The sequence below is a fragment of the Pipra filicauda genome, unplaced genomic scaffold (assembly GCF_003945595.2).
Source record: "Pipra filicauda isolate LSUMZ 115617 unplaced genomic scaffold, ASM394559v2 scaffold387_size670060_pilon, whole genome shotgun sequence".
NCBI classification, from domain to species: Eukaryota; Metazoa; Chordata; class Aves; order Passeriformes; family Pipridae; genus Pipra; species Pipra filicauda.
Genome location: NW_024104517.1, coordinates 96,097 through 110,999, shown reverse-complemented (window position 1 = coordinate 110,999; position 14,903 = coordinate 96,097). Strand labels below are relative to the sequence as shown.

Here is a 14,903-nt window from a genome sequence, read left to right as displayed (position 1 = left end):
ACCAAATAATCTTCCCAAAGTCAAGTCTGTTTTGCCCATGACAGTAACTTTCTCTTGACTTATCAGCTTTTTCATATTTTATCCCCCCCACCCTCCTGAGGGGGAGGAGTGAACAGCCAGGCAAGGTCAAACCACCACTGCATGAGAGTGGACAAGGAAAAAAAAAAGTATCAAAGAGAAAGCAAGATCCTGGAAAAGTTATTTTCACTTTCAAGTGTGCAAGGAGAAAAATTTGGCACAAACAGATGCAAAATTACTTCTGTTATTATATTATCTGTATTGGTTCAAGCAGCATTTTGCAGACTCTAACTCCTAATTCCATAGTTTGAGTTGTTTTGGTTTTCAAACCAGTAGCTTTTTAAGAGGAATTAAGAATTCAATTGCAACTTGCTTTAAAATGAAAGTGATGCTTTCATCCTGAATTGGATAGATACTGAGAGACTGATGTTTAGTTGACCAAACAGAATTAAGCAAATAAACGTCACTCAGAATTATTGCTTTTAAACACTCACACAAACAGAATATTATGTCAAGAACTTTAAATGAAATATCTTTTAGATATCATTTTAGATATCTTTTTTATATCATTTTAGATATATCTATGTCTAGATTAAAAACTGGAGTATATTACAGGATTCTCAATTTTACTGCATCAGCTGACACAAAGTATGACTGCAAATGGGCCCATATTCAAGCAGTAGAGCTGTAAAGACTTCAGCAGTGTATTCAGATGTTAATCTTGCTTTCTTTTATGCAGTAAAGTTTAAACCTATGTAAATGTGGCACAAAGGTAAAGATCCAGTAAGACTCCTACTTTCCTGTACCTGGACAATATGTACACTGGCATTCCAAAGTTCAGTTCTCCATGCAAAAACCTAAGAACAATTCTAACTAAGTTAAGGAACTGCAGGAGACTGCAGATTGGTGTGGATTTACAACTGCTGTTGAGACTGCAAATCAACAAGGCACTACCACAGCCAGCTCAAGTATGACAGCAGCAGTCATGGCAATGCCAGGTGCCCCTACAATCTTTGCACAGTTTCTTCTGTGAAATTTGCACTACCTAGTGTACAGTAACGGCATGAAACACTGCAAAACAAACAAAAAACCTAAAATAAAGTCCACATATATCCAAAGTTGAAAATAATTCTCTAGAAAATAACTATGTTTTACTATTTTGTTTCTTCTACATAAAGTCTCTTCTCCCATGTTACCTGTGGCAGAGTTGTGCTGTGTCACTCTGCCTTTCTGTACCATCTTCAAAATCTCATCATTTTGCAGAAAATGTGGAACTTTGAAAATTAAATACAGACAGTAAACGTAAGGTCAGCATGTTTGCCCTTCAAGAAACCGAGCTGCCCTTCCTGAGCCAGCTGAGTACACTAAAAAACTTTGAGAACAAACATATCGAAAGTTGCAGTTCCTGCATAATTTTCAGTATTTACACCTACACTTTACAGATTACAGCACAAGTTTGTTCATATTTTCCTATCAGCTGCTGCACTCAATTCTGCTTTAATAGCAGAAATAGTAACTTATACTGAAAGATCTTAAGTTTGCTGGTGCTCTTCAGTGATTTCCTTAGTTAACCATAGTGTACATAAGGGGAAAAAGAAAAGTCCATCCACTGTAGGCATAGCTAAAACCAAGCTTAAAACAAGAAGACCAGACCATAAATTCTGAGAAAGTAGTGCTAGACTAAGTGCAAGTTCTTCCATCCTCTGCTGCAGTGTGCAAATTACTAACAAAAAATACATGTTTATACAACTCCTTAATGAGCATTTCAAACTCATTTTTGCCAAAGCTGGCAGACTGATCAACCCTCCTTGTGATCCAAAGGGAAGAGTCTGTAACACTTTGTTATTTATTTCATTAACACCACCCTGTAGTTATTGCACACAGAACAAGCCTTAGGATCAGTTTACCCAGGCAAGTCAGGAAACACCTTCAGGTAACAGATCTGCAATACACGTTCAGCTATTGCATGCTCACAACCAGGTTTCTGTCTTCAACAAACTGATTTACTAGCCCGGAAACTGTTTTGGATTCTAAAACTTATGGAAAGAAGTCACAGGAAAGATCACAATGGTTAGTTATTGAAACAGAAAACTAGTCAGTACAGCTGAATATTCCTCTCAATTTTGATTTTCAGCACTTCTTTCAACCAGAAATTAACAGACTCCTAAAATTATATATATTCTGGAGCATTCATATAGCTTTTTATCCTTTTAAAAATTACCCAGCAGAGAATTTACCTAGATTTGGAAGACAGTATTGAAATACTGCTTTAATGGAATTTTCATATCCTAAAAACCTACAAAGAATAAATAAGTGTATATAAATAATCATTCAGCAACAAGTTTGGAAAGAAGAAGATATTAGAAAGAATTAGCTATCTGCAGCAGATTCACTAACACTGTACAACACTGGCCAGTCAGTACAAGTTCTCCCAGTTAAATGTACCTCCAAAAAGATGATTAACATGAAATCTATTTTAAGGACTTTACAAAATACACAGAATAAAAACTGCTGTTGCAGTGTTACTGAATTCAACCAATTATTCCACAATGTTTGGTTTTGGAAGTTAACTAATAAATCCTTGGTATTTTGCTCAGTTCCTCAGGTGTGAATCTCAGGTCCCCTATATCCCACTTTCTCTCCATTTGTCTCAGTTTCAGGACTGATTTACAAGAAATATCTTTTTTTCTTGGTGGCTTAGCAGCATCACAGTTTTTCTCAGAAAAACTAGATGAAAAGTCCTTTCAGACCAGGCAGGCAAAGGTACTTTCCCACAATTACAATGCAAGTTAGCAACAACAAACTTCAAGGACCACAGAACCAACTTTTTCTTTAGGACAGACTTCTATGGCTCTAGATCTGTGGCTGAAAAAAACCCTAAGGGCTCAGTATATTTTACTGAAGTCATTCTCTAAGAATTCAAGGCCTCCTCAGTCAATACACATATGCTCAAGGCTTGTTTATTCTTCCTGAAACTACAGAACACTGTCCACATGGGTAGTACTCCGTTTTCAAACAGACACACGCACAAAAGAGGAGGTCACTAAATTGAGGAAGCTTTTGTTTTTCTTCTGACAAATTGGCAGATATTATCAATGCATTTGAACTCCTTTAAAGTCTCTATATCTGCTTGCTTTCCACAAATGCTCTTCCTAATAATTTTCAGAAAGAAAATTGAAGGTCTAATATCAGCTTCTCCTGACATTTTGTTACTCATCCTCTCACTCTCTCCCTCAAAGAATTTGAAGCTTAGTAGTAGGCAGAAACAGTCTAATCATACATATCCTAGAAAATAGCTATAGCAACTCCCACTTCAAAAAGCAGAATTGTCATTCTTTGTCTCTTCAATCTTTCTTTATAAAGTCTAAATCTTGAGCAACACAACATTAAGGCACAGCGATTACATACACCTCATAAAGTTTAGACTAAAGTCATCAAAATTAAAACTACATTTTATACATTTAAAAGGGATACACTGGTCCCAACACCTACCTGTGTGACTGTTGAAGTGTGCAAAATTAGCAAAATTTGCTGTAGCAGTTGACTGAGGAGGAGCAGCAGCAAAGATATCTGAGCCAAGGTCACTGAGGAGGTCAAATTGTTTCTTTTCTTGTTGCTGCTGTCCTTGAGATCGAACTACAACAGGAGACTACAAACAACACTTCAATTAGCTCATACAAAAAGCTGGTATTTTACCAAACTGACATTTGCAAAATATTAGAAGAATAGGCTAAGCATATTTCTTTAACAAGACATTTACTCCTGAAGTTTAGGATGCTGTATACAGCACGGACCCTTCTCTGAGGACTATTTATGCTACTACTGTGGCTTTTAAAGGAACTCTGCAGCAGATTTCCATGGTTTAATAGGGCCTAGAAGAATAAAGTAGCAATATACTGGCAACTTCAGAATTATGTATTTTAAACTGCAAATACCATACAAATACAAACAGTAACACTTAATTTTATAAGATGAAAAATAATTATTCACTTCATTCTGAAAAAATCTTTACAATTCAGTACAAGGAGAGAAAAACTGACAAATTTCATAGCAAGGCTTCAAGTCACAAATTTATACTGTTTGAGTCTCAAAAAGTCCATTCAGAAGTTGCTTGTATCCTGAAGGCAGTTTTCAAAAAAAACTTGTCTTCCCTCCAAAAATCAAAGTACCTAGTGTTTGGCTTTACATAAAAGCATACTGAAAGCATCCCTGAAAGGCACTTGACAAGACAGTTTCAAATGCACAGGAAGTAAGAAGTATGGCATGCTTTCATCCATATATTCATTACTCATCTCTTGGTTAACGGTATCAGTCATTTTACTGTTTTCAAATAAAAAGCAAACATGAAAATATACCACATTAGATTCAAAGTTTAGAGATATTTAAGCAAAAGACAATCATAATTACACTTATCACACTAGAAGCCTATGCTTACTGAAAATAACCATTAAAAAAAAAAATCAATTTGCTCAACAGAAACAAACTTAATTTAGTACTTGACCTGCAAACACCTGTATACTTCAACAAAATATATAAAGTTGTCTGTAGTGATCGCATTTCATTCATATGGATCATAACAGTTGCTATTCCAAGAATTTTTGTGCCACTAAAAGAGGAAAAAGCAGTACAGAACAGCTCTGTCATTACTCACCTGGCTGGGTGTGCCCTTGTTTAAGTGCAGTGCGGGTGCAGCTTCTCCCAAGAGAGATTTGAGTGGCTTCACCTCAGGTGTGCTGCTTGTACTACTGGCAGAAGAGCCCGAGATGGACGCGTGGACTGACGCCACCACCTTGGCTTGCTCTGGAGGAACATACCTACATTCGAGGAGAGCAACAGCTTTTAACCCCTGATCCTGTTGCAGATTCTATCAACAGTTTGCAAAATAACTACTATTTAAATATGCCAGATAGTTCTTCAAAACTGGACTTGAATTTAAAGTCAGTATTTTTAGCACTTATTAAATATAAACCACACGTCTTTCTCATCCTAATAAAAGTCTGCAAAACTGTTACTTTACACTGTTGTTGACATCCCCTTAAGCCATTTCTGTTCCATCAATATGAACATTGAGAAACTTTTTAGCTTGTCTTCTCTGCTTCCTGTAGGAGCTCCGCATGAAGTTCAGAAATCATTTTACTTCACAGAGCTGTGCAACCCAGTCTGAAGAGCACACGAGAAAAGCACACTCGAAAATGAAAGGAAACAGTCCATCTTCCCTCATCATAGAGGCAAACTTTATTAAAATGGTATCTTACCATCTTTTCTTTTCATATTTTTCCTGTAGAAATTCCTTTACTTTCTGTGGATCCCTGAAGTCTGGAATTGCTGATGACCTATCATCAAACAGGCCTAGCCAAATCTGTTTGCACACCTTAATAAAAAAAAAAAACAAACAAACACACAACACCACAGATTGATCAGAGAAAACACCTTAATTAAAAACTTATTTAAGATGACTATTGTTAATACATTAAACCACTAAAACCTGTGTGGCTGCACAATTTATCACAGAACCACAGTATATGCTGAGTTGGAAGGGACCCACAAGGATCACTGAGTTCAACCCTTAGCCCTGCAAAGGACCATCCTCAAGAGTCACACCACGTGCCTGAGAGTATCATCCAAATGCTTCTTGAACTCTGGCAGGGTTGGTGCTGTTATATTCCAGACAGAGCTGGTTTAACAACTGACTGGTGCACCATGTACTTGTCTAAATACCTAAAGTTGAAAGACCATCTGTCACTGCAGGGCAAGACATCCTAGCATCCAATTTCACCATCCAATACTGCTTTTACAAAGTATTTGTAGAATGTACTCAGGAAATGCAAGGCACCTGATTTCTACTTGTGATCTTTAAGACTCTTCTCCCTTCACCTAATTCTACACGTTCCCTTACCTGTACCTCAGGGTTTAAACTGTTTCAACAGATTCCATATGCTCTAAGCCCCAGATGGTAGATTTTAAGGGATCTGAGGTTTAGTATGTATACTTATCATTACTGTTTGAGTACAGGAACTTTTTTTAAACAGCCTGTGTTACTGTGATGCAGTTTCTACAATATCATATATGTTTACGAGAGCAGGGGTAAAAGTACTGTTGCTCTGCTTCCACTTTCTAACTGTAGTTGTGAGTGAGCAAAAGTTGAACCACTCGCAAATTCTCAGGACATTCAAGCTTCAATTCCTGACAAAAACAAAAGGAAAGGTGTTCTCAAAACTAAACAAGACGTAGGACTTGTAACTTGAAATGTAAGCACTTCAGACCATTCTGCAAGTAACCTGAACATGCACCCAAATGATAACACCAGACAATAGCTACCCTCAAAAAAATCAGACTGCCGTTTCAGAACAGGTTTCTTCCAGAGAAATAGAGTCAAAAAATCTTTGGCTTTTATGATGCATATGCTTTCTACCCACACCCTTTCTGAAACAGCCCTGACCATCCTTCTTACATACCTCCCACAAACGTGCCCTCTTATCCCTGCAAGTGTCATGTTTTCAGCATTGTCCCCAGTGACCTTCAGGAGAAGCACATGCTCTACACCAAACAAGAGCTGCATAAACAGATTGCTCTGAAAGTTGGCAAATCCATGTAGAAGCTGTGACACTTCCACTTCGTCATCTTCCCCAAACAGGTTTTCTTCTTTACCTGGCCAGGGAGCGCTAGTTGTCAAGTCATAAATCTTACAGGTCATTTCAAAGATTTCTCAGGATTAGAGAGATTAGACAGACATCATAACTATGTATTGCATACTTGATGTCTCAGTTTTATATAGCCTGACTGCATGTCCAACACTCCACGGTCCTTATTATCATCTACTGGATAGAGACAAACAACAGGAAACAGGCCTAATGATCAAAAGATAGCTCCAAATTAGCCACTTAAATACTCATCTAAAAATAAGATCAGTAGTTCCACTCTTAAATAAACTCAGCTATTCCACATTCATTCAGCAACTGTACTCCACACAAAAGGGTTAAGTTCAATGCACCGATTTGAGTTCTCAAAATTGAACAGTCATTTGCAGTATGGTAACAGATAAAATGAAACTGAATTTATCTGTTTAATACTTCTTCATGTAAACTTAAAAGATATAAACTCAGTCAAAAAAGTCACAAGTCTGTTCTAAAATAAAAGCTAATAGCATGAATCACTGTTTTAATAGTACCAGTCTTACACATGAGCATGACTTTTTGCTGACAAAATGTATAAAGTCAGGATATTTCAGTGTACAGCTTTAAACTTGCAGTGGATCGCCTGAGGTGGGCCAGCAATAGTATTTCCATACTTAGATTTGTGAGTATAGCTATACAAGTAGCAGTGTCATATGACTGCTGGGAGGAAGAGAAGCCTTGCTTGTGGCTATTTACAGAATCTCTAGCAGTAGGAGCTGGTGGTGTCCGAATCCAGAGAGTCCCCTCCCAACCTCCTTTTCAGTACTGGAAGGGACATCAAGAAACAAAGAAAAGAAAGGGCTTAATTTTGGACAAGTGTCACAACAGCCCCTGATCTCACACTCAGCACAGGAACACCTGGGGATGTACCATGATAATCCATTTGCATCCAGCCTGAGATGTGCTGGCAAATGAAAGAGGAGGTCCTCACCCCCACCCATATCAGGCCATTCAATCACTCCTTCTACTCCCACTCAAAACAAGTCAGATCAAAGAAACTCATCACAATTACCATGTCAGTAATACCACTGAAACCTGTAGGAGATCAACTCACAGCAACAGTCAAACCACAACCCAGTCATTGACCTTCCTCCCACTTTTCTGCTTCATCTTCACCCCGCAGTGCCTGAGCAGTTGGAGGAGAAAAGAGTACAAACAACAAGGAAAACCCACCACATGTCAGTCTCAAGCCATCCTGACCATTACAGCTGAATTACAGGAGAAATCAGAAAACAAGGCCCTGTGTGACTTTAGCTCATTCCCAGCTATGGAGCCATAGTAGATAACAGCTCTATGAATATGCAAACAGGGACGGAGGAGGACTGTGCTGAACACCTGTTAGCTTAAAATGATGCAAGCTTCTTAAAGGCATCTGCTCTTGCACTGCAATTTCTGCAAACCTTCAGAAAAAGCAGGTTTCCAAAAGTGTTTCCTGGAGCAACTAATTCCTTCTAAATACCTAACCACAAAAAGAAGTAACAACTGAAATATGCCTTAAGTCATTACTGTAATTTAAACCAACTGCCAGGCTCTCCTCATTGTTTCTCTGTTACTGGTAGCAGAGAAAACAGTTTTACTAATGGGCAACACACAACCACCAAGCAAAAGAACCTACTCAGTCATACACGCTTCAGCAAGAAGTTCTCAGTGTAACACAGTCTGACAGCAGGAGCCATACAAACACAGCATAAAAGATTTACTTCATCACACCAGAGATTCAAATCACATTTCATGCAAGTTTATTTACCTAAACAGTTATCAGAGAAAGTAAAATTGCTTAAAAGTATTAAATATGGACAAGTCTTAGAAGCCAAAACCAGAACACCACAATGGATTAGAGTAGTTTGGATTTGGATAGTGGGAATGATGAAAATGAACCATAAAACTGTGAGTGGGTATCCACCACAAGTAGAATACAAAGGGTAAATCACATGCTCATAAGGGCATTTTGTACAATGCTTCTGCCAAAAAACAGCGGTTTTGTCTCCCTATTTCATGTCTGATGACCTTAAAGGTCTATTCCAACTTACACAATTCTGACTTAAGTCCTTAAAAAAGCCAAATTTTATAAAGCTTTAATATCACACAAGAAACCATTAAAAGGCATGGTTTTGTCTCTTTCTGTATGAAGTACCACACAATGCTTTGAACATCAGCAGCCGTTCCGAGCCAGCATTCAGAGCACAATGAAAGGCCCGTTGTCCTCCCCTGTTTGCTGGTGACCTGTATGCTCTTTCTAGCTATACTTCTGTTACTATCATCTGACTTGACAGGGATCCACAACACTGCATTGATTATGCTTTGAGGGAACCACAAAACACAATTTTCAGCTATCTGCAAAAACACAAGTGGCAGTGCTGTGCAACGCCACAGGATGAAATCAAAACTGAAAAACAGAATTTAAAAAACTGTTGTTAGAGAACTCATATCATCATGTAATTGTGGGGGTTTTAAATGCTTATCTTTCCATAGTCATTTTAAAATAAGTCACTAACAGTCTTGAATCTTGTGCAAAGAAAAAAGTTTGCTGTGAGAACTTTTTATTTTTGCTGAGTATTTTTGTTGATCAGGTCATCACATTTTTTTTTATTTCAAAGCTATTTAAATGTAACTGTTATGATAAAGATCAAGGAAATTTATGCCATACAACTTGCTGTTTATGGTGTGGAATGATCACTCAGCATTTATATATTTGGTACCCTGATTACTCCCCACTAATTCACCATCTGAATTTGACAGATACCAAGAGATTAATTATGACCAAAAAAAATTTAGTGGAAATACAGAAAAATCAGATTGGCAACTTTAGTTGAACTTCAGTTCTATGTTCTCTCTGGCCTGAGAGCTGCCCAGGGAGGACACCCGAACAAATCAGCACAGTTATACACAGCATGTGCTGACTCTTGCAGGATACTACCTGCAGGACATGAGAGCAGGAAGTGCAAAAAGGCAGTAAAGGAAATGTAAATCTGTGCAAACCCAAGCTTTAAGCAGCCAGTTGATCTACTAAACACAGTTTTCTTCTTAGTTTTTTAATACAAACTCACTCTTTGAGGAAAAAAAAACACTGAAGTAATTGTTCTCAATTTTTGCTTATTTTGAAAATTTTGCCTTGAGAAATTTGAATTTGATATCCCAAAGAGCATGTTTTCCAAATCAAACTTTCAGAGCTCATTCAGAAAATTCTACTGCCCAAGTTCCATGATACATCATAAGCTTCATTTTAACAGAATTACTCATTCCTTTGCTTTTACAGATAACACACAAAGAATCATGCCAACTCACCACACAGTTACACAACACTACTATTAAGGTATTGGGCCTAAAAATTCTCTGGCTTTCTGAAGTCCTTCTGCATTGCACCATCTCCCTGGGGATACTCTGGTTCAGCCATTTAATATTAATATTGTTCTTTCTGCAACAGCAGCACAAATAAGCCTCTCCTCAAAAGCTCTGTTCATTCACCAAAAGCTCTGCTATACTCCTTCTTTTGATAACCAAAGCTGTATCAGACAAAATGCTCTGCTTAGAGAAGAAGAGCCTGACAAGCTGGAGCCAAGAGTAAACATTCAAGTTATGTGGAAGCCCCTAGAAACAGTGGAACATATCCAACAATCCATAACCATTGTCCACTGTCCCTGAAAAGTATAATTAGTCCATGTCCCACTGGTTCACCAATGCAGCAGGGGAAAAAAGGGACAGCACTGAAGTCAGAATGATTAAGCATATGCAGCATTTGAGAGTCTATTTCTGTTGACAGAAACAATACTCTGAATTTTTGTCCCTGCTACACTGTGGGGGCTGCAAAGGAACAAGACAAAGCAAAGTTTCATCTTGTCAGGTAATAATAAGTAGATAACAAGATTCAGCAGTTGTCTTCAGGAAATTCAACAGTTCATGAGAATCCCCTTACAACCGCTTTGGGAAGAACAGCACCTGTCCTCTGCCAACAAGTTCCAGTCCTGCAAGGGATGTCATTAGACACTTGGCAACCAGATACTGGGACGTTCAGAATTAGATCAGTAAGTACAGCATGAAGTAAAGAGGGAAAGAGAATCACAACCAGCTTCAACCTACTCACCCTGACCTAGATAAAAACCCAGGAGGTAGCAAGGCAGAAACTGTGAGTTACTGTAACTTAAATATATTGTCGAAAGGAGAAATTGGGCCAAGTGCACACTGTCTGTTATAATAAAGTCTTTACCTATATTTCTCTTCATGCTATTGGTTTCCCTGAATCTGCACTCCACAGTTATTCCATTTGACGTAAAAACTGTTTTTTCTATAGTAATTCAATTTACCCATCTTATTTTCCATGCATTATTTACATTTGTAGTCCTATGGTTTGAGTAATTACCCTTGTTTTCAGCTTTGACAGAAAGGAACAAAGAACACATCCCATTCTGTGCACATCTGGTACGCCACAAAACAAAGTTGACTAGAAAGCCTTCTGGTTTAAAACCCAGCCTCCAGTAACATTTCAAGCTTTCAGGAGTTCCACACAGGGCTCAGAGTCTAAGAGAAAAATACATGAACCTGTTTTCCATAAAAATTTAGCTTTTGTTTTGCTTTTAGGTTTACTGACATGTTTTAGGGGTTTTTTCCTGTGTATTTTTACAGAGCTGTGCAAGTGGGGAAGGACAGGCACACCAAAAACTGCTAATAAAGAACCAGCAACATCCATCAAATTTTGCAGAAACACAGAATCTGAGATTCCAGTTACTTCTATTCCAGTGCTACGTATTTCAACTACCAAACAACACTTCACCACGTCCTAACTATTTCACTGATACAGATCTCCAGCGTGTGTGGGAAGGCGGATATGGGAGAGACAAAGGCCTTCTGCTTACACAACACATGGAGCTACCACACTTTAGAAACTCCTGCTAGCACAGTTGTGCTAGTTAGGAACAACAAAAATTCAGTTAGGCCAGCAAAATGAAAGTTCTTGCTCATGAAGCCTCCTTCTCTTGTATGCAGTGAAGGCTGCAAGGCAAGGAAAAGCTCCAACAGGACACGTACTTCTGCTGGTAGAAGCTGCACTTCAACTAGGAAAAGCACACTCCTTGACCTACAACACTTCTTGAGACCCAGACACACCACTGCATAGGAAGATTACACATCAGTCTAGTTTAAAAAGCTCTAATGAGATATTACCTTTCAGGAGGCTGGTAAATGCCAAATTAGATTTCTTCTTCTCCCCCTGTTGCCAATAAAATATTCTCAGTTATGCACCAAATGCAATGCTGACAGTGCAAAGAACTGCAGATTACCACACAACAAAACTATGTTCCAAAACATAACACTCACCCCACAGGAAGAAAGATTTGGAAACAGTTTCCTTATGTAAGCAAGTTATAGCTTTGTTTAGTAATTCTGCACTTCTGATGCCAATATTATTCATTAATCTCTGTAGGTTAAAAGAATTTTATACTGCCATCATACTGATTTCAAAGGAACAGAAGTTATAGCTGTTTCATAAGCAGAGTCAAGCCAGTAAATCCTGCTAACAAAGACATTGTTCTACACACAATCAGCTCACGTATCTCTATATCGTATTAGCAGAACCAGGAACGTACTACAGGGACACCTGACTGCACAGCTCATGCTGTCAGGACTCATCAGCTCCAGATTAATGCTGCTTTTTCCACTCCTGGGTTTTTAGACCATATTCCATAGTAAGGAGATTTTAGGAAAAAATTCTGGTCAGGCCTAACACCAGCTCTTAACCAGCCTCGTGCTGCTACTACTGCTACAAGAATGCAGCAAACTGGTACTTGCACCTTGCAATCTCAGGTGCTACTGAGAGTCAGGAAGATTGGCCCCAAAACAAAATTAAGCACTATTAAGATAACCCCAAGCAGTTGAGCATACCTGCATCTTATTCTACTCATTAGCTCGGGTAAACATGGTCCTTTCCCCCAGAGGAACACAGATTTTCTAAATACTAGACCAACAAAATCTTTTTTCTTTGAGCATGTGCATATTAGAATGGGTCACTTGGAAAGGCTATAAAACATCTGTCATTTTTCAAAAGGGTAGGAGAAAAATTAACTATGCAACTGGTCTTCCTCATAATAATATTTTTCAGCTTCAGGGAAAAGTTTCTGAATAAATATTCACAGCTGTAATGGCAACATGAGATTAGCACCATATCCACTTTCTGCAAACAGCAAGTTCACTTCCTACCACCGTTGCACAATTGATTCAGAGGCCTAATCCACCATGGTGTCATTTGAGTGTGAGTACTCACACACAAGCATGTCCATACCACACTCTCCTCATTATTCCTAACATGAAAATGTGGAAATACCTCACCCAGCTCTTCATGAAGAAAAGGAGGAGGGGAAAAACCCTACCCAGTGAGTCCCAATTGCCTTTATCCTTCAAAAGGACTGCAGAAGGCACTTGAGGAATATCAGCTGGAAGATGCCTCTATTCTTGCTGCAAAAGTGAGATAAACCCCAACATTAGCAAAACCAGAGTCTGGACATCTGTTTATACCTACAGATAACACCAAAATACAGAAGTTTTCTAACCCAGTAAAAGGATTTAAAACTGTATTTGAAGCAGTAACAACTCATCCAAAATAAAGATCAAGTTACCTTAGAAGTGCATTACAGGGAATATGGTGTCTCACCTCAAGAGAAGCTGCTCTGATAATCTCTTCCCAAAGCAGTTGCCTTGTAGAAGCTTTTCAGTAAGCAAACGTTTTACCCATGTGTGCCACAAAGAGGATAATTTATAACAACTCACAAAAAGTTCAGATTGCAGATATTAGGAAGTGTTTTGGTTTTGTTGATTTGTTTGGTTTGGGTGTTTGTTTTTTTTTTTTAGAGAACTTCAACCTCATTCAATACACTGACCTTAAACTCTTTGAAGGAGAGTGGAAAACTACTTCCTCTAAGAACAACTCACCACCTTATTAATTACTTTATCTCATGGAAGCTTGCTTGCTGTTTTCCTTTCTATTCAGAACAAGATCCCTATTGTAAACCATGATCTACTCATCTGGAGGCAAGAAAGCTTACCACAGAGGCCTTGGCCATGTCGGACAAAGACCAGAAGAAACAAGTGGGAATGAAAGTATTTTAAAAGTTACAGAAAAATTGAAGTTAAACATAATAGATTGAAAAAAGTTGAGTTTTATATATATGTAGATGCAGAACGAAACAATGTTACAACATCTAAGCTGTTCAGTGACTGTATTTTGTTTCACATGTACGTGTTCCAATATGTTGGACAATTCCATGTTTGAAGTCTTATTCTAAGAAATTTCATTTCTTCATATAGACACAAGAACTTCCTACGCTGAACAGAAGCTAAGCAAAGATTTTTGTGAGGTCAGATGAATTTCATCTGTCCAATACTTTTATCTTATCTGCAGGTAAGTATTCCAAAGTCCAATACTAACAAGAGAAAGCAAAACGAGTATTTAACTACTGCAATACAAAGCACAACAAAGTAAAAACATGTTTAATTAGGATTTAAATTTCTAATAGTGTTTAAGACAATAATCAGTTCTGTTCAATCTACCATCTGCAGTTACAAGTATCTACTCAGTTTTACTTTAAATTAAGGCAATAATCAAACAACCCAAAACTAAACTCAGGAGGACATCTTCATTTATGAGGCAGCTCATTTAAGTCATTTCAATACTTCTATTAAGAGTACTACAAGTGCAAAGACCTCTGCTTTTGAAACAGAGCACAGCACTGCAGAGATCTGTGAACATTTTGTATGTCAATAATAAATTATGTACCAACTACATCATTATGATTGGCAGAGTAGTCAGGTCTATAACAAGGACAATTACACTAATCAACTGAGTAGGGATCACTTCAGGTTCCAGATCAGCGAAAACAAACTTGTACCACTCTGTAGACACAGCAGATTCAGTGAAAAACTGAAATTAAAACCAATGCAGGGAGGGAAGTACAAACACACACATTTTCCTTCACACTTGTGAAGCTTAAAACAAAGCTGGAGTTTACAAGAGAATCCAAAATAGTCTATACGAACACAAAGAATTCTTTATTATTTTCCCTATGCAGAAAGTCAGCAATATAATATACTTATATACAAATACATATATATGCAATGCTCTACAGCTTTAAAAAACCCAACCAGCCTAAGCCATCAGGAGTATTTTAAAATGTCCAGAAGAGTTTAGACCTTGATCCAGCTCTGTCTAGAGGAATCATCCACTAA

The 14,903-nt window shown here is 38.0% G+C and overlaps 1 protein-coding gene across 11 annotated transcripts in view; it reads right to left on the bottom strand.

The window, feature by feature from the left end:
* AGFG1 (ArfGAP with FG repeats 1) overlaps positions 1 to 14,903 on the bottom strand; it is a 36,185-nt gene that overhangs the window by 10,979 nt on the left and 10,303 nt on the right. For all 11 annotated transcript variants that reach the window (XM_027738949.2, XM_027738957.2, XM_039384940.1 and 8 more), the window contains exons 3-5: positions 5,274 to 5,389; positions 4,670 to 4,832; positions 3,511 to 3,667 (exon numbers count right to left, since the gene is read on the bottom strand). In XM_027738949.2, the coding sequence (XP_027594750.1) occupies positions 3,511 to 3,667; positions 4,670 to 4,832; positions 5,274 to 5,389 (436 nt within the window). The remainder of the gene's footprint in view (positions 1 to 3,510; positions 3,668 to 4,669; positions 4,833 to 5,273; positions 5,390 to 14,903) is intronic.